Source organism: Pocillopora damicornis, chromosome 6, assembly GCF_964200805.1.
Source record: "Pocillopora damicornis chromosome 6, jaPocDami1.2, whole genome shotgun sequence".
Lineage (NCBI taxonomy): Eukaryota > Metazoa > Cnidaria > Anthozoa > Scleractinia > Pocilloporidae > Pocillopora > Pocillopora damicornis.
Window position 1 is genome coordinate 4,627,963 of NC_142675.1, and position 23,150 is coordinate 4,651,112.

The following is a 23,150-nucleotide window of genomic DNA, read 5'->3' on the forward strand; positions in this document are numbered from 1 at the left end:
ACCAAAACAATCACAATTGCACTCTATCACAATAAAAGGCTTCTTCGCGAAGATCCTTGTTGTCGCTCTGTTATAAAAGAATTTGCTCATGCTTTTAGCTGTGCGTATATCGAGTTATGGATGCACTTAAGATAATAATGTAACGTCAGAAGACTCGGGTTCTTGTAGTTTATTGTTATGTTTAGATCTAGATTTGATGCGCTATAGTGTACTGCACCATTACCTAAAAATAACAATTTGTTCATCATCAACTATAACTGCCGTCGTCTCCATTTAGGGCAGCAGAGGTTTCCATATGTCAGACACGTTCACCCAAAGTGTAGGCGGTAGATATAATCCAATGATCAACAATCATTGTTAATATGTGTTTTGGCGTTCGACTATACAAAATATTCATTTAGTTTGGGTTTCCTCATTTCTTGTTTACCAAATGGGTTATCCATCTAAAATGTAAATTTTAAAGAAATTTTTTACTTTAATTTTTTATAAGGAAGAGACTTTTATCATTCTATTTTGTGATCAGCATTTGTCATGTTCTGCTTGCATTTAAATACTACTCTGAATCAGGTGAAGTCTCCAGAATCACGTTTTAATCTAAACTATGATGGAACTTGTAAAATAATCATCGAAGGCCATCTTAGATTAAAAATTTGAAATACGTCTTCGGGTCAGTGAAAATAACGAAATCTTTACATTTGGGATTTATTTGGCAAGGAAATTGGGGATTTAAGATCCAGGACTGTAAATATTATAAATGAAGGAGGAGACAAGATATGGGAGTTTCTTCAGTTGGATTCGAAAAGACAGATCGAAAAGCTAGAAAAGACACCCACTGTAATCCGCTGTAACAATAAATTAACCATGTAAACATATTTTTCCAAAATTCTGATCACAAGAAGGTCTTAACGAAAACCGTGTTCTCACGCAATACAAACGAAATAAAAAATGATAACAAATTGAACATTTCTCAGTTATCTTGACAACTGATAAGTCTTTAAAAAAAATCCACAGTGATAGCGTAGGCATTCTGCACGCAAAAAAAAGTAGCATATAAAAAGTAAACATATTTTCAGTAATTTTTATGAAAAAAAAGAGTACGGTATGTTACCACACAATCAAAACAAAATAGGGAAAAAAAATTAAAAATGAAACAATTTTAATTGACGTAATTCGAAATTAAAACTGTAAAAATTTGAAAGAAACATGTCATCAAGGCGTTTGGTTGAAGTTTACACAGCGATCACCATGCTTGAATCTTCACGCATCGTGGATTCACTGTACGGCCTCTCTTTTTGAAGTAAGAAACATTTAAAAAGTGCAGGAGAAATTAAAAACAGGTTTGTAAAAACATTATGAGTGGAAGACACATTTGATATTCGTAATTTTCAGCTATTTATTTAGGATCGTATGTGTGTGATAATTAGAACTATCCTGTCAATGTTGCCTCATCAGCGCGTCGAAAGTGTCTCGAATCGGGAGATTGTTTAAGGCAGAAAATGTTTTAATTTAGAAATATTTACTTTTCTTTCTCAAGGTATTACTTTTCGTCATTTTCCATCACTTGTCGTTAGATGACAAACCAGGTTTTAAGAGAAAAGGACAATAGGATTGGTTCCGTACTGCATACAGTCGACTTTTTACTCTTTTGATTACACTGAAAAATAAAAAAAACAAAAAAAAACAAGAAAAAAAACGGAAAAACCTGAAGAACTGAGGTTCGAGTCCTCACCTGGTTATAATATTATAATATTTCCTTGGCCCAGCCTTCGTGAAAAATGGCTTCAATCTTTTTCCAGAAACGTTTTTGACTGATTTATGCGTCCGATGCAGATGTTATCAGACGTTATAATTTGCATATCTTGGGACGAGAGGAAATAAATTTGTAGATGGTCGGTGCCAGCAACAGCAATTCGTAATTTCAAGTTTTCCACATGTTCGTGGATGAGACGAAAGTTGTAAGAACAAAAACGTGCCACACGAAGCACAGCCTAGTTTGACTCTGTGAGTTACTACTGAAGAGACCCACGGCAATATTTATTTGCTTAAATATTGATTATCGGGATGCCAACGAGGAGTCTGTCCTCCAATTGAACATTAGTAAGAACTAATCCAAATGAGTGTGATATATCTTGTTATACAAAGCTATGGCGGAGTATAGCAAGTGTTTATCAGGTGTATAATTTTATGTTTTGAAGGTCATCGAGGCTTGGTGAGTAGAGAAACTGTGATCAGACACAATGCACGTGTCTTACTTTTCATGCAAAAAAAATAAAAACAGATAAAAGATAATTTTATTAACACGACTTTCAGAAGCGTTAAGCCGATAATAAAAGCTGTCAGACATAGAAGTTTTTCTCGTATTTTTGTTTTCTTTTGTACCTATGCCCTCTAGGAAAAGATCGCCCAAATGGCTTTACGAAACTGCTCGAATTTATAAAAGAAAAGGAGGTAAATGTTTTAGCAAAAAGTTTCAAATTTAAGTTGTTTGTAGTAATTATTACGGAAATGCTAGATGATGGAGGAATTAGGGGAATTTTCTTTAAATTAAAAAGAGTGTGATAAATGAATGAAATTGAAATATTTCGTTAAAAATTCCGAGTCAGTTGATGATAATGAAAGAAAATATCCCGACTTTTCTGACTTGTCTCGTTATTTTTCTATCTGAAGTTCATAGTTATTACCAATCAAGCTTTCAGAGCAGCGAATAATTTTGTAAGTATTCGAAATCGGTCGGGTGTTCGGTCACACTTTAAGAGGTTGGCTTGCGGAATCTGTAGAGTTGGTTACATCACGTACAACCTTTCCATATAAAATTACAATTTGAAACCTGTTAATTTTGATGGTTTTATTAATTATTATCGGCTAAACGCTTCTGAAAGTCGTGTTAATAAAATTATCTTTTATCTGTTTTTATTTTTTTAGCATGAAAAGTAAGACACGTGCATTGTGTCTGATCACAGTTTCTCTACTCACCAAGCCTCCATGACCTTCAAAACATAAAATGTCATTTTGTCAATGGGCAGCTAGCTGTGGGTTCGTTTTTTTGATCGGAGCCAGTTGAGAAGTGATTTGGCCTCTGAAAAATTCAAGCATTTGCGAGACTTCTTGGAAACTTCAAATTTCTTAATCTACAGATTAACATTAAATATTGGGAATTTTGGATCAAATGCATCTATTAATGATGCATGACAAAAAAGATGGATAACATGGAGATGTAAAGTGAGAAAAAAGTGGGATGACATCTCTGAATAAATTCCGTCTCTATGCTTTTCTTTTGTTCTGAAAAACCAGAAGAGTCGTCGTTAAGGACATGAATGCAATGTTTGTTTTTCTAAACCAATGTATATCAGAGTTGTAATCCTTTTAAGGTCTTCTAACCCTCCTAATGTAGCTTGGTTAAAAATTGATCACGTAGGCGTCGTCCTTTGATACAAGCACTTTGATCGTCGCTTGATAATACGAGCACTTTGATCGTTGCTAGATAATACAAGCGCTTTTCCTTCGCACTGTTCAACCGTACCTGAAATTTCCAGACATAAATTCGTTACTATAAGTTGTTATATAGACCTAAGACTGCACATTAAATGACTATTCCTCGTTCTTTCATCCAAGCCAACCGAGCCACCACATATTTAGACCTAAGACTTAACATGCACATCCATTAATCCTCGTTCTTAGATAGATACACTCGACTCCCGTTATTGCGGACAACCTCGGGGGAGATTTTGTGTCCGTAATAGCGAGAGTTCGTAATAGCGGGGTACTAGAGAAAATCAGTTATTTGGTCTCTAAACCTATGAAATAATATGTGAGTACGCAAGCATAAAGTTTCTGACGTGGCCTCACGAACCGGATAAAGATTCGGCCGCAAGCAGGAAATTCTCATGTTCGCAGCCACGTGAAGAATGGTTTCTGTATTTTCTTTTATCGTAATGTCGCTTTGCATTATGTAAGTCAGGATTTTGGACGAAGTACTTAAGTGTCCGCTATAGAGAGAGAAAAGACAAGTGAAATGTTTCGCTGAGTGGCATGAAAGTGTCCGCATTTCAGTAATAGCCTGAGTCCGTAGTAAAAAACGGGAGTTTAATTCAGTCATTTCTTGATGCGTTTCACCGGGGCCTTTGTCACCCTGTATTGTGCAGATGTTCCTATTATTTTACTTAAGCGGCGTTGGTAGATGATTTGGTTTAATGATAGTGTATCGAACTAAACGTTCTACTTCTCAAACCAGCGAGTGCACCAGTCAAACTAGTTCGATTTGCTTATAAACGGAATTTGTTATCGAGTGTAATAACAAATCGAGTCAGAGTGGACGTGATTGTCTGTGTTTGGTCGAGGCTAGTACAAAGTCTAGAGTTCCATTCACTAGGGCCCGTCTCTTTACCAATTACTGTCATCTCGCTAGTGCAGAGAGGCGGACTTTGTACAGTTGTCAATTTCACTTGAGCTTAAAATGTCTTCTCACGCGTTGTCTTGTTTCCTATCAGATCCATCACATATAAATTACACATGCCCGTAAAGAGTCTGAGATTTAATTAATCATAAAATCAAAATGCTATCGCAGATGAGTTATAAATCGGGACTAAGTTACGAATGATCTTTGCTAAGATCGACGGTGGACTGTTGTTGGTTGTCTATAGTCAAGAGAGTCTGCGGGTAAGTCACCATCTATTATTTTCCATGAATTTATTTTTAAGTTTCTTAAAGCAAAATGTCTGTTGTCTCAGCTAACGACCAAACGGCTAGAGATCGCAGCCCTGTGCATGGTTTGCGCGGCTTTGTCTGTTTTCGTGAGAGTCGTTTTGTTACCTGTGTTGATAAACCTGTGTCATTTCAACACTGCACGACCACAACTTTATGCTTTTTTAAAACTATTTCTTGTGTCTCTACCATGGCTAGAAGCTCCTCCAGTTTCGTTTCCCATAGCACAGTAAGAACAAAATCCACGACTCAGAGCAGCCCCTATGCAACAACTTCCGCTAGCTTGCCAATGAACTAACTATACAGTAATAGGGGTATCCTGCTCGAATCTCCGACTTAACAAGTACACAGATCGTGAAGGGGTGTCCAGGTAAGTTTTATTATCATCCACGTGGGCATCGTCGCTTTACGCTTTTCATCGCACGGTTCAACTTGTTTGCTCAGCCATAATGTCACATGAGATAAGCGTCATTTCATTTATCGAGCTCCAGTGACTATCACACAGTACTTTTGAAACTCAAACCTCTCCCCTCTGTGCTCATTTTGGCTAGCATTTTAAACTGAATGAACAAGGCAGCCACAGGGCTCTACGCAAAAATACACTGAACCTGATTCAGTTGTGGATGGCAAGTGATGTAAGCCTCATTCGTTTAATGTAATTTGATGCAAGCAGGAGCCTTATATGCCGTAGGTAAGTCTCTTGATGATTTTCATACCATGAGCTTCTCTTATGTGGAAATGAAAATGTCGCTGAGGATAGTTGAAATATGGTTTAGTTTCTCAGCCGGATTTTCTTGTTATGAGGTCTACTTCCTGATACTGCAATGATTCCTCAATGATACAAATGCTACATTCAAGAAAACGATTCACATGCCGCTCTAACTACGAAGACTTAAAAGCCGAGCTTGTGCTTATGTTCCAAGTTTATTCCAACACTTACTCAACCATACGAGTATTAGCGGCGAACGGCCAAACTGGCGCAATATGCTAAAGATCCTATGTCAATTTGCATATGAACGAAAGAGTGTTCATGCAGAATTTTTTTTTACTGAATTAGCTTTTGTTCTCGCCAAGTTTTCTCTCTTGCGCCCGAACGAAAAGGAAAGAAACTTTCCGTACGTTTTTGTCAAAAAAGCTGAAGATAAATAATTGGGTGGTCCTAGGCATTCAGCGTCAAATTATTTCGCAGATGCTGGCTTTGAGATAATTTTTCAAAAAGCACTTCCTATACTTATTATATAGCGCCATGCAAAAAAATTTATTCTGGCTGCTTCTTTTGATATCAATGCGAGATGATCTTGACCAAAACTGAAAAAAAAGGCTGTATTCCTAAACTTAAATGTTTAGAAAATGTAAAGCTGCAAAGCACCGCGTCAAAGCACTATTCCTATCCCCTGTCAATCCACCATCCATCAAACATAAATTGAACTGTTTTATTAACAGTTAGGCTGATAGAGACTCGTGAGGAAATGAAGAAACTGCATCTTTAAACATAAAGGCCAAAGTTGACTACAGATTCATGAAGTCAAATTGAAGAAATAACCATAGAAAACTTTATCGGCTAATTCATGAAAGAGAGCTTTTCGTTTTTACTCTATTAAACAAGTATTTTTTCGGGCACTGTCTTGAGGGGCGTTTAACTACCGCGTTTTATCGAAAGACAAAATCGGCAAGTCGATGTCGGATTTCAATTGATAAAAATAAATATCATGCAAAGAAAATTTTATATGAATTTAAAGTTTTGGCTCTGGCGCGGACTTTACTCCTGTGGTTGCTTCGCTTCGAGCATATATTCTTCTAAAATTAAAGTTAATTCATCTGTCATTTCAGCATGACAGCGCGCATTGCAGAACCGTCTCATTATTTCATTATCACGGATCTGTCAAAAATACGTGGGATCATTTACATGCAATTTAACTTCGATAGCAGGGCTATGAGGTAAAAATAAAATTGACCAGAAGGCCATGACGGAATTTTGACTTTAAAATGATCCGAAATGTGATCTGTGCTTTCCCATGATTATGTAGGCTATGAAAACACAGTGTAAGAAAACACATTAAAAAGGAATTTGTCTCCACTTTCTGTGCATTGTTACGATCAACCATCGTAGAATTCTAAATAACAAGTCTTGCGTTGCGAGACGCCATTGACTTAAAGCTAAATCATCATTTTCTTATGAAACTAAATTGCGTGTTATTTGCACGGTGCATTGTTTTTTGTCGAACTAAGAGAGCCCAATGAAGGTCTGTGATTGATTCACAGCTGTTCATGATCAAGAACAAACTGACAAATTCACAAGGAAGTAAAATGACATACATAGAACATAATTTCGCAATATCCCCAGATTTCCTTCACTTTCCTATATTTTCCTAAATTAAAATTGTTTATTCCACCGAAGGCAACTTTCTCTCTGGTTCGTCATCTCGTGAGACCACTCGGCTAATTATTCACTAATATGAGTTTTAAAATACGGAGCACCTGCCTTAAGACTCGCGAGAAAGTACAAAATCTTCCTTTTGAGTTAATTTTGAATTTCCGCGCGTAAAGAGGGTTTCCTTTTTGTTTGTTTGGTTTTTTATACTCAAGTTTATGAATTAAAATCAACGAGGAGATCTAAAGAAAAAGTGGGATTATTTATAGGAACTAACTGTAAATGACATGACTTTCAAAGCGGAAGACTTAAGCCCGCGTTGTAGGTGCTTTGACAATTAACATGAGGAATGTTGGATTTGAGATCAATTTGAGGACTCCCACACTCAAACATTTATGTCTGATATTTCTGTCCAGCTGTCAAGAAGAGATGCGACCGAGACCGCATTAATATTCATAGCAAATCATTTTGAAATGGTTAAAAAAAGGAAGGGATCAGGAATAAGCTCTTTAGTTCAGCAGGGTTCATCAGTTTCGGGCCATTGAATTCTCAAACCGTTGGACAGGAGAAGCAACCTTATCGATCTCCAAAGGTTTACCGTGTTTCTTATTTCAGATCAACCTGAAAAAACGCCTGGATCAGTGCGGTTGAAATGTTTTTTTTTCCTTTTTTTTAATCTTCCTTTAGTATTGAGAGGCTACAAGTCTGTTTGCTGACAGCGGACTTCAGTGCATTCTATCGCAGGTACGTTCAACTGCCATAAGACGTTCAACGCTTCTTAACTCACAACAATTTGGAGGGTAACAAGTTGACTTTGTAAGGCGAATATATAGGCAGATCGGTTTCCTGTTTCCAAACTAATTCTAACAACGTTACAGTCCATCAGATAATATTAATTATCAGATATTCTGATAATTTTCGTTATTGGTATTATGCGAACAAATGAAGGAACCGTGCAGAAAATTGAAAATATTAAAAAAAAAAACTTTCTGAAAGTTATCTTTATTCATCGGGACGGAAAACGACAAATAAGAAGATGAAAAATTAGAAACGCTTTCGTCTTAAAGGCAAACCAACAACGAAGACCAGTATTTATATATTTTAAGGATGAGAATACTTAATACATCTATGCAGAAATGCTTAACCATGACTTCATTACTAACATCACACAGATCACGGCGCATGAAAGGAACGGAGTTTTAGACGAGCTCCCAGAGAATTCCAAGAAAGTACGCTATTTTAAGACTTATGTATGTACGTGGGTTATTGAGCTCTTCCCTCAATGGCTCGTCTTATTGCACGGGCTTTTAGCACGCACTATTCATTAGAAGCACATTTTTTCATGGTAAACTCAAACGATGGAATTAAAACAGAAGCAAATATTGTCTGCGATATAGATACTGGAGAACCCTGAATGCCTGCGATCAGTGGCCGATCGATTTAACATTACAAAATCGATTTTATTTCCTGTTTATCGCAGAATTTGTGGAGGATTGCCAACAATCTTTCCGGTCAATATATGAGGTACCTACTAATTTGAAATTGAGCACCGCTGGGCAAAATGATTAATTTCGGATCCTTCGCCTAAAGGAACGCGTTGGATCAGTGATCCAATGATCCGTCTTTAGATCACGCAGATCAGTGAACCGACGAATCCTTGTCCAGAGTGGATTTGATAGATCACTGATCTGAAAATGGATTTGCTCGAAAGGAACGCCACAGATCAGAAATCCTGATCCGGATTCTCCCTAAGGAACGCACCCTAAGATTTTTTCACTGGGGTTATTTATGGAGAAAATCAAAATGTCCTGCTGTATTCCTTTTCCTGTTTCCAGTATTTCCGTTCCTGTTCACAGCTTCAGTGGCGTCCCAAAATATCATCGACTCAACCAAAGTGAACTTTGTTTAAAAAAAAAAAAAATTTTATGTTTTTGTTTCCTTTGAAATTACAATCGATTCCTCTCACCACATCCCAGGTTGGTATCGAATAAGATTTAAGGGGGGCCATGAGTGTTCCCTTTACTGATTATTTATTCAGTAATAACAGTCTTATCCTATCAAACTTTAGCAACAGAAAAAACAGGGAACTAAAGATGAAACCAGATACCGAGTGGATTGTTTTGACAGTCCTCTACGCCATCACGATGCTCGTAGCGTTTGCAGGGAATGGCTTCCTCATCTACATCGTGTGGAAGAAACCTGAAGTCAGATCACTGACAAGCTTTATGTTCGTCAACATGGCCATCGCTGATTTGCTTGTAACCCTGATTGTGATGCCCTGGTCGATTTCCATAATATATACAGACGGTTTGTGGATGATCCCGGGAGTATTTGGAAAAGTTATGTGTAAAGGTGTTGTATACACTGCCTATGTCACTATAACAGCATCTGTCCTCTGCCTGACGTTCATGGCGATCGACAGGTACTATGCGATACTTCATCCCCTCCGCCGCCATCTTTGGTTTCGAAAGCCCAAACAAACCGTTCCATTTATTTGGATCGCGTCACTGGTCTCCATGTCCGTTTTCCTTGTTATTCAAACCGTGGAAACCTACAATAATTATTCCTATTGCATGCTATCTGTTTACATCTTGGGTGATCCAGATAGGGCTCTTCGAGGAATATACCTCATCCTTTTCGTTGTCAACTATCTCATCCCCTTGGCCGTTATTTCTTTCCTGTATACCATTACTGCATGGAACTTATGGTTCCATGTTGCACCTGGAGTGAACACTTTGAGAGGAAATCGAGCGCAACTCGAAACCTCCAAGAGAAGAGTGGTTCGGATGCTCATTATTGTTACCTGTGCCTTTGCCCTTTGTTGGCTCCCACCAGAAGTGGTCCACGTGATGACAGTCATTCACGCATCTAAGGCTTACCTACATATACAGCCGATTGTCAGCTTTGTGTGTTTCTGGTTTGGACACGCCAACAGTGCCGTTAACCCATGGCTGTACATTTTTCTGAGCACCAAGATAAACACAGCATTTACTAGGATCGTCAGTAGAAAAAGCAGCCGGTTGACTTCAAGTCTCACCATCAAAACATCAGATGCCGTCTTACCACCTGAAGATGAAGCAATCCAGAAAGAATCAACGATATAATCCCTCTCATAACATGAAACTTTTATTTCGAATTTGGTAACTGTAAGATGGGAACTCGCTTAAAACGGATTTGCGTATTACTAATTATATAATATAATACAAACACCTGTATACGGTTTCAGAAAAGTTACTGTAGTAATCCGAGTAATTTGATGAGAAATTGATAATTGCAACTAATTTCGACAGGAACCGTACTATCGGCTGGTAAGAATAAAAAAGGGGATCCGTGGCATAGTGAACTATAGGAAGAAGCATACTGGCATTGCTTCTGCGATGTTCTAGGCAGTATGGTGAGGGTGCTGAACTAGTGATCTGGTGGTCACGGGTGCAAGCCCCCTACTCTAATACTTGCTGGATTTGTTCTCGTTTTTCCGTAGGGTCGATTCCTTGACTCGCTTTGTATACAGCCAACTGGTGTGCCCCCTCCTGGTTGGTATTTTTAAAGAATTTGATTATTTACAACATCTGTTTTCCAATTTGATTGAAATGAGCATGAGAGCCCTATGGGTTATTGGTCAAAAAGGAAACGCTGACATGTTTATTCAGTGCTCCGGATAGCGTTAATTAAGTGTATTTGCATACCGTTTTCGCGATAATAATTTAATTTTCACTATTTCAGATTATAATTAGCTGTTCTGAAAGGAGATTTGTAAGAGCCTCCGGTTATGACATACACAATTAAAGCAAAAGAAATACTTATGGATCAAGAATCGTCTTATTCCATTTAGAATGGAGCGCGCTAACCACTTGGCCACCCGATCTCCCTTAAGGTTGTAATATTTGTTCTTTTTTTGTCTGAATTTGTTCTGAAATAATATAATTTAAAAAAAAAAAACAACAACAACAACAACTGAAAAGGAAAAGAGAAAATGAAGCTAATATTCAGGGGCTTGGACATCTGAGAAGAATATAGAGAAATAGAGTTCAATTTTCAGAACTATCCAGCAAATGAATAAATTTTAATAATAATTAGAAGATAGGCGTTGTGAAACGAGGTATTTCACCGGCGATCTAGCTGATTAGCGAAGTAGCTAATTAGCGCGCGCTATAAGCGCAATTCACCTGTCTGCTATATACTAATTTGTTTTGTTTATTCATAATTTTCTCATCGATACTAACCAATCGTTCCTCACAGTTTTCTTTAATTCTGTAGCACACAAGGATAGTTTTCTTCAATTCTGAAGCACACAAGGATAGTTTCAGCTGACATCCAAGTAAGAGCTCTGTGTAATGGGGCGTTAATTTTGTTTTTTAGGTTTCAAGTGTCATAGGAACAAAATGGGGACAATAGGATAAAATGAGATTTTCAAGGGGAGCTCGGTAATTCCTTTGACAAAATACCATAAGAAAATATGCACTTTATTTAAAAACGAACATGCACCTGGGAACCTGAAAAAGATAATCTGTGACTTCGTTAAGAATTTGAACATCAGACCTTCCCATGGTTCTTTAAACTACGGAGCTGCGTTACAAGCCAGTCCAGCATACTGATAAGATCGGCAATCAGTATTTGCTTGAATATTCATCGGAAACTTTCGAGACTCTGAGGAGACTCTGTGACCCTTAGTAGGTGGAGTAGGAGCACGCCTCATCTTATGTATTTCTGGCCTGGATGCGACTCCCCGGCGATTCTGGTACATGTGGGTTGCCTTGGTTACGGTTTTTTTTTCCTCTAGCCATCTTAATTTTCTCCCAAAATTGATAAGATCGATATCATTTTTGGATTATCCAGAAAAAATAAGAATTCTCGTGAAGGAAATAACCGTGATTGGCCTTGGAGAAGAGGTCGAAAAAAAATAAAAAACAAGGAACGTCTCGGTGAACACGATGAAACAAATATCAAATTCGTAGAAGAGGCCATTAATTGCATACCTCTGGCAAACGAAGATGGAGCTGATTTTGAAAATGCCGCTTTCATTTTTAATCCTCCCAGTCAGGCAGTTTATTGTTATAGCAGGAAAGAGTGATTCGGAATATTACTTCTCCGAGGATGGCAGCAACAATATAACCTGTAAATGTGTCCGCAAACCCTGACTGATGTACCTCTGAAACGAAGGCACATTTGGTTTTTCTAGTATCACCTTGTTATTGTTTCTTGCTGAAATAGTCATAAAGGCTTTCGGGTCTAATTAAGTGTAATCTTGGAGAGTTAAATATAGGTTTTATGTCTCATTAAGTTGTGCATTTTAGAGCCCCAAACACTCTAGCCAAAGGTCCCCTTTTAGTTAATTTCTCTGCGATACACAGAACGTCACTGCCTTCGTAGTTCCCGATCGCTATGTTCTGAAAGCCGCTCTTGCAGATTAAATTGTTGAGTACTGCTAAGTAAATGCAAGGAGATCTTAGATGCGACCTCCCTTTGAAAAGGCCTCTTTGGAAAAAGAAAGTGTTGTGAAGTGCTATTACGATGCAAGGTTTTTTAAGGTTAGTATTCAAAGATTGTATCAGTCTCACCCCCTTACGATACGTTTCACTGTTATCTTTCTCCTCTGGTTGTGCAATTACTCGAACTTGAAATTTTGTTTCTAAACTGGTCGTGTTGAGAACTTTATTTTCAGTTTTTTAAATTTCACACGTAAAAGTTTTAGCTGATTATTGTACAGTAGTTGTGCGAGTCTTATCAAGTTCAAAAGCCCGCAAGTCGAACTCGTAATTTAAACATTAACAATAGTTTGTGCTGATTCTATTTATGAGGCTTGTTTCGCGAACGAAGACGTTCGTCGGTGGTCATGTTTGGATGTGTTTAGTGAACTTGTATGAAAAATACATTTGACCGGGTCAGAATTTTGAACAGGGGCTTAAACTCTGTAGAGACAGTCAGCGCATTACCCACATGTTCACTAATAAGGTACTTTAGAGCGTGCACTACAGTGAATAAAAGAGAGGGACAATTTGGTTAGCTGTAGAAAATGTAATAAAGAAGAAGACAACCAGGAGTCTTGGTGCCTCCTGTTAGTGTGGGTTTTCTCAAAAGCTAGTTCTCCCTGGCATTGAACCTTATAGAGGGTTATACAATGGACAACTAAGGAAGTTACACAGACACCCAGCTACGAGACTGTTGCCAAAGTCGAAATAAAAATGAAGAAAATTTTGAAGCAAAAAGGAGAGACGTAAGCATATTTTTGCATTATTTACGATACTACATTTTATTATTCATCGCGAGAAATGTATAGAAAATCTCTGCATGCAATGATACATGGTTCTAATATTTTTCTTACCAAGACAGAATTTCTCCTTAGCAAATCAATACAATATCAAACAGGCAAGTGATAAGAAAAAACAAATATATCAGCTAGGGGATTATTAGTTGATCCAATACCAAATTCTCAGACCTAACATCATAAGAGTTGTATAGCAGACAGTAAGGAGAATTACTAATGAGATCTTGGGAGTGAAAGGGTTAAGGGAAACACTGAAGTAACGAGGAATCCCAAACAAAAAATTGTTTCAGGTGATTTCCTAGCCTTTTTTACCCATTCTGCTCCTTTTACTTTGTGTTTTTTATTTTATTTTTAGTATAACATGAAACACAAAGTTATTGTGATAGAGATTCAGTTAAAAAAAAAAAAAGTGTGCACGTATTGATCAAACGATGGTGGAGTGTTAACAAGGTCACCTTCAGCCTCACTCCAAATCAAAGGCTTGGCAACTAAGTACACAACCGTAAAATGGCCTATTCAAAGGGAAATAGATTGTCTAGAAATCCTGAAAGACTGCGAACGTTGTGGAAATGCATAATAAAGTACCGTATTGATAAAGTAAATAACACAATTATAAGGTCATTCAATTCAGAATCCCGCTGCATGATCCTTCACGATAAAGTTTTATAGCGAAAGTGGGTCATTTCGCTCTAATGCCGGATCATGTCCGATACATAATTTGCGTAGTTACATTTATGTTATACAGATACGGCACGTCTCGATCGATCAATTTCTCCCTTTAGTAATGTTTGGTTGAGTGGCGTGAAATACACGTTTTTGCATACATTGTGGTGGTTTATCAGTAACATAAACCGCCCAAACTTAGTTGGAGTATTGTCACTGTTCTCGAAATAAACTGTTTTTCGTTCCAGTAAACACCAACAAAAACCAGGTGATTTTATGAAAGAAATGTACTACATTTCCATGCTTACATAGCTCGATGTAAACACCTGGGAGGTTGGGAAAACACTCGATAAGCTGCTTATGACGTGTTCTCCCAACCTCCCGCGTGTTTACATCAGGCTATGTAAACACGGAAACGATTTTACATTTCTTCATTTTCGCACGCCTGTGTGTAAATAAGATGACATGAGCATTTTTTTTACCTGACTTCAGAGTTTCCGTCCTGTTAAGCTGCGGTGCAGTTTGCCTTCTCTTCATTTAGTTTGGGTTTTCTAATTTCTTGTTTACACCAAGAAAGCGTTATCCATCTAAAATGGAGATTTTTGGGGTATGTTTTACTTTAATTTTTTATGAGAAAGAGACTTTTATTATTCTTTTCTGTGATCAGCACTTGTCATGTTCAGCTTACATTTAAATACTACCCTGAATCAGGTGTAGTCTCCAGAATCACGTTTGAATCTAAACTGGGATGTCTTCCTTAATGGAACTTGGAACTATCTTAGATTGAAAATTTGAAATAAGTCTCCGGGTCAGGAAAAATAACGAAATTTTCGAAAAATGGCTCTCTGCATTTGGGATTTATTTGGCAAGGAATTGGCAATTTAAGATCCAGGACTGTAAATATTATATATGAATGAAGAGACAAGATATGGGAGTTTCGTCAGTTGGATTCGAAAAGGCAGATCGGAAAAGCTACATGAGACACCCACTGTGATCCACTCCAATCATAAATTAACCATGTAAACATGTTTTCCAAAATTCTGATCACTACAGAGTCTTAGCGAAGACCGTGTTACCAAGCAATACATACGAAATAAAAAAAAATGATAACAAATTGAAAATTTTTCAGTTATTTTGAAAACTCATAAGTCTTCTAAAAATATCCATAGTGATGGCGTAGGCATTCAGCACGCAAAAATAGCTGCATAGAAAATAGTAAACATATTTTCAGTAATTTGTATAACAAAACGAGGGTACGGAAAGCTACAGCGCAATCTTAACAAAATAGGAAAAAAGATTAAAAATAAAACAATTTGGATTGACGTAATTCGAAATTGAAACTGTAAATATTTGACAGAAAGACTTTATCAAGGTGTTTTGGTCGAATTTTACACAGCGATCACCATGCTTGAATCTTCACGCATCGTGGATTCACTGTACGGCCTCTCTTTTTGAAGTAAGAAACATTTAAAAAGTGCAAGAGAAATTAAACACAGGTTTGTGAAAACATCATGAATGGAAGACACATTTGATATTGGTAATTTTCACTTATATACTTAGAATTGTAAATGTGTGATAATTACAACCATCCCGTCAATGCTGCCTCATCAGCGCGTCGAAAGTGTCCTGAACCGGGAGATTGTTTAAGGCAGAAGATGTTTTCATCTAGAAATATTTCTTTCTCAAGATATTACTTTTCGTCATTTCCCATGACTTGCCGTTTGATAACAAAAATGACTTTTCAGAGACTTGATTTATGCATCCAATGCAGATGTTATCAGACGTTATAATTTGCATATCTTGGGAAAAGAGGAAATAAATTTGTTGATGGTCAGTGCCAACAACAAAGTTATGGCAGACGTAGCGAGTGTTTATCAGGTGTATAACTTAACAGAAGCAGTCAGACATGGAAGTCTTTCTCGTATTTTTGTTTCCCTTTGCACCTATGCCCTCTAGGAAAAGATCGCCTCGTTGGCTTTACGAAACTGGTCGAATTTCTGAAAGAAAAGGAGGCAAATGTTTTAGCAAAAAATTTCAAATTTCAGTTGTTTCTGGTAATCACTACGGTCATAATAGCTGGTCATAATGTTGGATCCAAATAAACCTTCCAAGGGGTGGAGAATGACTGGAAATATATGAAAAACCTTATATGTGCACTGCGGTGAAGAAATGACCAGCTCCCAGTTGGCTTGTTAGCTCAGTTGGTAGAGCGCTGCACCTGTATCGCAGGGGTCAGGGGTTCAAATCCCTACGGGCCTTAATTTTTTTCAGATCTCATTTCTCAACTACCGGTTCAGTTGTGTTCATAGCTGCGAGGATCGCTTATATCTCTTTTCTTCACCGCAGACTCCACTCAGCTAACTTGCTACTGTCAAAAATTCAAGCTTTGCTTACAAACGAAATTTATTATAGAATAAAGGGGTAAGTTTCTAAAGAAACTGTGGTGCTGCGTCGGTGGGAGAGTATAGCAGGTAATTTAGTGTTAACAACTGGGTTGAAAACGCAAATTAGCCACCGTAAAGGGTAAAAAGCTGACGTTTCGAGCGTTAGCCCTTCGTCAGAGCGATTAGAGAAATTGTGGTTTGTGTGTGGATTTATATGTAGAATCCACACACAACCCACAATTCCTCTAATGGCTCTGACGAAGGGCTAACGCTCGAAACGTAAGCTTTTTTACCCTTTACGGTGGCTAATTTACGTTTTCAACCCAGTTGTTAACACTAAATTACCTGAAATTTATTATAGAGTGTAATAACAAATCGAGTCAGAGTGGACGTGATTGTTTGTGTTTGGTCAAAGCTCGTACAAAGTCTGGACTTCAATTCACTAGGATCCGTCTCTTTTACCAATTACTGTCTAGCGCTTGCGCAGAGAGGCGGACTTTTTACAGTTGTCACTCCACTCGAGCTTAAAATGTCTTCTCACGCGTTGTCTTGTTTTCTATCAGATCCATCACATATAAATTGCAGATGCCCGTGAAGAGTCTGAGATCTAATCATAAAATCAAAATTCGTTCTCGGATGAGTCATAAGTCGCGACAGAATTACGTATGATCTTTGCTACACCATCGATGGTGGACTGCTGTTGGTTGTCTATTGTCAAGAGACTCTAGGTAGGTCACTATCTGTTATTTCCAATGAATTTCTTTTTAAGTATCTTAAATGAAAATGTCTGTCGTCTCAGCTAACGACCAAATGGCTAGAGATCGCTGCCCTGTGCATGGTTTGCGCGGTTTTTTCTGTTTTCGTGAGAGTCGTTTTGTTACCTGTGTTGATAAATCTTTGTCATTTGAACACTGCACGGCCAAATTTTATGCTATTTTAAACCCATTTTAAGTGATGTAAGCTTCATTCGTCTGATGTAATTTGATCATACCATGAGCTTATCTTTTTTGTGGAAATTAAAATGTCGCTGACGATAGTTGAAATATGGTAATTTTCTCGGCCGGATTTTCTTGTGAAGAGGTCTACTTCTTGGTACCCCAATGATTCCTCAATCATACAAATCCTACATTCAATAAAATGATTCACGTGCCGCTCTAACTACGGAGACTTGCAATATTTCGCCTTTGTTAAGCGGAGCTTGTTCTTATGTTCCAAGTTTATTCCAACACTTACTCAACCATACGAGTATAAGCGGCGAAGGGCCAAACTGGAGCAATATCTTGTTAAAATTTAGTGTCTCTTGTAAGATAGATTATTATGCTAAAGATCCTATGTCAATTTGCATCTGAACGAAAGAGTGTTCATGCGAATTTTTTTTTTTATTGAATTAGCTTTTGTTCTCGCCAAGTTTTCTCTTTTGCGCCTGAACAAAAAGCAAAGAAACCTTCCGTACGATTTGTCTTCAAAAAAGTTGGAGATAAATAATTGGGTTGTCCTAGCTGTTCAGCGTCAAATTATTTCGCAGATGCTGGTTTTGAGGATAATTTTTTAAAAAAGCATTTCCTATACTTATTGTATAGCGCCATGCAAAAAACTTTTATTCTGGCTGCTTCTTTTGATATCAGTGCGACATGATCTCAACAAAAACTAAAAAAAAGAGGCTGTATTCCTCGACTTAAATGGTTAGTAAATGTGAACCTGCAACCGTCTCATTATTTTATTATCATGGACCTGTCAAAAATACGTGGGATCATTTGCATGTAATTCAACTTCTATAGGAGGGCTATGAGGTAAAAATAAAATTGATTTGAAGGCGACGGTTCCATAACGGAATTTTGACATTAAAGTGATCCGAAATGTGACGTGTGCTTTCCCATGATTATGCAGGCTATGAAAACACAGTGTAAGGAAACAAATTTTGGAGGAATTTGTCTCCACTTTCTGTGCATTGTTACGATAAACCATCGTAAAGTTCTTTATACAAAGCTATGGCGGAGTCAATATAACGAGTGTTTATCAGGTGTATAACTTTACAGAAAAGCTGTCAGACATAGAAGTCTTTCTCGTATTTTTGTTTTCTTTTGTACCTATGCCCTCTAGGAAAAGATCGCCACGCTGGCTTTACGAAACTGCTCGAATTTATTAAAGGAAAGGAGGTAAATGTTTTGGCGAAAAATTTCAAATTTCAGTTGTTTCTAATAATCATTACGGAAGTGCTGGTTGATGAAGAAGTTAGGTAAAGTTTCTTAAAATCAGAAAGAGTATGCCATTGAAAAATTTCGATAACAATTCCGAGTCAATTTATGATAATGAAAGAAAATACCCCGATTTTTTTTACTTGTTTCGTCATTTCTCTATCTGAAGTTGAGCAGCATGAGGAAGTTCATAGGCATTACCAATCAAGATTTCAAAGCAGGGAATAATTTTGTAAATATCCGAAATCGGTCGGGTGTTCGGTCACACTTTAAGAGGTTGGCTTGCGGAATCGCTAGAGTTGGTTACGTCACGTAAAACCTTTCCATATAAAAATTTAAATTTGAAACCTTTTAATTTTGATGGTTTTATTAATTATTATCGGCTTGACGCGTCTGAAAGTCGTGATAATAAAATTATCTTTTATCTGTTTTTATTTTTTTTTTAGCATGAAAAATAAGACACGTGCATTGTGTCTGATCATAGTTTCTCTTCTCACCAAGCCTCCATGACCTCCAAAACATAAAATGTCATTTTGTCAATGGGCAACTAACTGTGTGTTGGTTTTTTGTTCGGAGCCAGTTGAGAAGTGATTTGGCCTCTGAAAAATTCAAGCACTTGCGAGACTTCTTGGAAACTTCAAATTTCTTAATCTACAGATGAACATTAAATATTGGGAATTTGGATCAAATGCATCTATTAATGATGCATGACACAAAAAGTGAATAACATGGAGATGTAAAGTGTGAAAAAAGTGGGATGACATCTCTGATTAAATTCCGACTATATGCTTTTCCTTTGTTCTGAAAAACCAGAAGAATCGTCATTACGGACATAAATGTGATGTTTGTCTTTCCAAACCGATGTACATCAGAGTTGTAATCCTTTTAAGGTCTTTAAACCCTTCTAATGTAGCTAGGTTAAAAATTGATCACGTAGGCATCGTCGTTTGATACAAGCACTTTGTTCAACCGTACCTACAATTTCCAGGCACAAATTCGTTGTTATAAGTTGCTATATAGCACATTAATGGACTATTCCTCGTTCTTTCATCCACTGCTACGCCAACCGAGCCACCATATATATAGACCTAAGAGTAAACACGCACATCCATTATTCATCGTTCTTTCATCCTTTGCCGAGTCAAACGAGTCACCAGTAAAACCACCAAAGACTTGACGCGTATGTTCGTTATTCTTCGTTCTTTCATCCTCTGCGGGTCAAACGAGCCACTGGTAAAATCACCAAAGGCTTGACGCGTATGTTCATTATTCCTCGTTCTTTCATCAACTGCCGAGCCAAACGAGCCTCTAGTTACACTCGACTCCCGTTATTGCAAAAACCTCGGGGGGAGATTTTGTGTTCGTAATTGCGAGAGTCAGTAATAGCGGGATAATAACAGGGAAAATAAGTTATTTGGTCTCGAAACATATGAAATAATATGTGACTACGCAGGCATAAAGTTTCTAGCTTGGCATCACGAACCGGATACAGATTCGGCCGCAAGCAGGAAATTCTCATGTTCGCAGCCAATTGTAGAATGGTTTCTGTATTTTCTTTTATCGTAGTATCGCTTTGCATTATGTGAGTCAGGATTTTGGACGAAGTATTTAGGTGTCCCCTATAGCGAAAGAAAAGACGAGTGAAATGTTTCGCTGGGTGGCATGAAATTGTCCGCACCTCAGTAATAGCCTGAGTCCGTGGTAAAAACGGAAGTGTGATTCAGTCATTTCTTGATGCGTTTCACTGGAGCTCTCGTCGCAATGGTGAGGTCTCCGTAGGGCGAGAGTCGACTGTAAATTTTCCCTCAAGATTGGCCCTGTATTGCGAAGATGCTCCCATTATTTTACTTAAGAGGCGCTGGTAGATGATTCGATTTGATGGTAGCGTAGAGTGACAGCTTTGAACCAGTTTGCTCGTCATCGACCTAAACTTTCTACTTCTCAAATCAATGAGTATACTAGTCAAACCAGTTGGTTTTGTCAACTGATCGAAGGAAGACCCCACGCAGCTAACTTGGTATTGGCAAAAAATCAGGCTTCGCTTACGAACGAAATTTATTATCGAAAGAAGTAACAAATCGAGTCAGAGTGGACGTGACTGTTTGTGTTTGGTCAAAGCTAGGACAGAGTCTGGAGTTCAATTCACTATTCTCTTTTACCAATTACTGTCATCTCGCTAGCGCAGAGAGGCGGACTTTTTGCAGTTGTCAATTTCACTTGAGCTTAAAATGTCTTCTCGCGCGTTTTCTTGTGTCCTATCAGATCTATCACATGTAAATTACAGATGCCCGTGAAGAGTCTGATATCTAATCATAAAATCAAAATTCTTTCTGGGATGAGTCATAAGTCGATCGCGACTGAATTACGAATGATCTTTGCTGATCTCTTTGTTGTTGGTTGTCTATTGTCAAGAGAGTCTGGGTAGGTCACTATCTGTTATTTTCAATGAATTTATTTTTTAGTATCTTAAAGCAAAATGTCTGTCGTCTCAGCTAGCGACCAAACGGCTAGAGATCGGAGCCCTGTGCATGATCTGCGCGGTTTTTACTGTTTTCGTAGGAGTCGTTTAGTTACCTGTGTTGATAAACCTGTGTCATTTCAAAACTGCATAGCCACATTTTATGCTATTTCTTGTGTCTCTACCATGGCTAGAAGCTCCTCCAGCTTCGTTTCCCTTGGCACAAATAAATACAAGACTCAGAGCAGCCCCTCTGCAACAACTTCCGCTTGCTTTCTAATAAACTAACTATACAGTAATAGGAGTATCCTGCTCGAATCTCCAACTTAACAAGTACACAGATCGCGAGGGTGCTTCTAGGTCAGTTTTATTATCTACGTGGGCATCGTCGCTTGACACTTTTCGTCGCACTGTTCAACCGTACCAGTTCATGCGTCTTTTTCATTTCTGGTTTGCTCAGCCATCCTATCATATGAGATAAGCGTCATTTCATACATTGAGCTCCAGTGACTATCACACAGTATTTTTACAACTTAAACCTCTACCCTCTGTGCTCATTGTTGCTAGCATTTTAAACTGAGCAAACAAGGCAGCCACAGGGCTCTATGCCAAAATGCACTGAACCTGATTCAGTTGTGGATGGTAAGTGATGCAAGCTTTATTCGTTTGATGTAATTTGATCATACCATGAGCTTATCTTTTTTGTGGAAATTAAAATGTCGCTGACGATAGTTGAAATATGATTCAGTTTCTCGGCCGGATTTTCTTGTCATGAGGTCTACTTCCGGATAACGCAATGATTCCTCAATCATAAAAATGCTACATTCAAGAAAACGATTCACGTGCCGCTCTAACTACGGAGATTTGAAATATTTCGCTTTGGTTAAGCTGTGCTGGTGCTTATGTTCCAAGTTTATTCCAACACTTACTCAACCATACGAGTATTAGCGGCGAAGGGCCAAACTGGCACAATATCTTATTTAAATTTAATGTCTCTTGTAAGATAGATTATTATGCTAAAGATCCTATTTCAATTTGCATCTGAACGAAAGAGTGTTGATGCAGAATTTTTTTTTAGTGAATTAGCTTTCGTTCTCGCCAAGTTTTCTCTTTTGCGCCTGAATAGAATGCAAAGAAACTTTCCTTACGTTTTTGTCGTCAAAAAAGCTGAAGATAAATAATTGGGTGGTCCTAGCTGTTCAGCGTTAAATTATTTCGCAGATGCTGGTTTGGAGGATAATTTTTCAGAAAAGCATTTCCCATTCTTATTGTATAGCGCCACGCAAAAAACTTTTATTCTGGCTGCTTCTTTTGACATCAATGCGACATGATCTTAACGAAAACTGAAAAAAAGGCTGTATTCCTAAACTTGAATGTTCAGGAAATGTAAAGCTGCAAAGCGCCGCGTCAAAGCGCTATTCCTATTCACTGTCAATCCACCATCCATCAAACATAAATTGAACTATTTTATCAACAGTTAGGCTGATAGAGACTCTTGAGGAAATATACTGCACCTTTAAACATTAAGGCCAAAGTTGAGTACAGATTATTGAAGTCAAATTAAAGAAACAACGATAGGAAACTATATCAATTAATTCATGGAAGAGAGCTTTTGGTTTGTGCTCTATTAAACAAGTATTTACTCGGGCGCTGTCTTTAGGGGCGTTAAACTACCGCGTTTTAAGACTGAATCAGCAAATCGATGTCGCATTTCCATTAATAAAAATCAATATGGCGCAAAGAAAATTTATACAAATTTATAGTTTTGGTTCTGGCGTGGAGTTTACTCCAGTGGTTGCTTCGCTTCAAGCATATATTCTTCTGAAAATAAAGTCAATTCATCGTGTGCTATTTCAGCATGACAGCGCGCATTGCAGAACCGTCTCATTATTTCATTTTTATGAATCTGTCAAAAATACGTGGCATCATTTGCATGCAATTAAACTTCGATAAGAGGACTATGAGGTAAAAATAAAATTGACCTGACGGGGACGGTTCCATAACGGAATTTTGACATTAAAGTGATCCGAAATGTGGCGTGTGCTTTCCCATAATTATGCAGGCTATGAAAACACACTGTTGCGAAAGAAAGTTATGAGGAATTTGTCTCCAT

The 23,150-nt window shown here is 37.8% G+C and overlaps 1 protein-coding gene across 1 annotated transcript; it reads left to right on the plus strand.

Moving 5' to 3' along the window:
* The first annotated feature begins 7,780 nt into the window (after positions 1-7,780).
* LOC149043551 (G protein-coupled receptor 83-like) lies at positions 7,781-10,879 on the plus strand. Its single transcript, XM_089210329.1, has one exon. It carries the CDS (start codon positions 9,079-9,081, stop codon positions 10,174-10,176), a length of 1,098 nt encoding a protein of 365 aa, XP_089066455.1. The 5' UTR covers positions 7,781-9,078; the 3' UTR covers positions 10,177-10,879.
* Positions 10,880-23,150: the final 12,271 nt, after the last annotated feature.

Coding starts and splice junctions, on each gene's coding strand:
- LOC149043551 (XM_089210329.1), top strand. CDS start 9,079: ATGAGTGTTCCCTTTACTGATTATTTATTCAGTAATAACAGTCTTATC.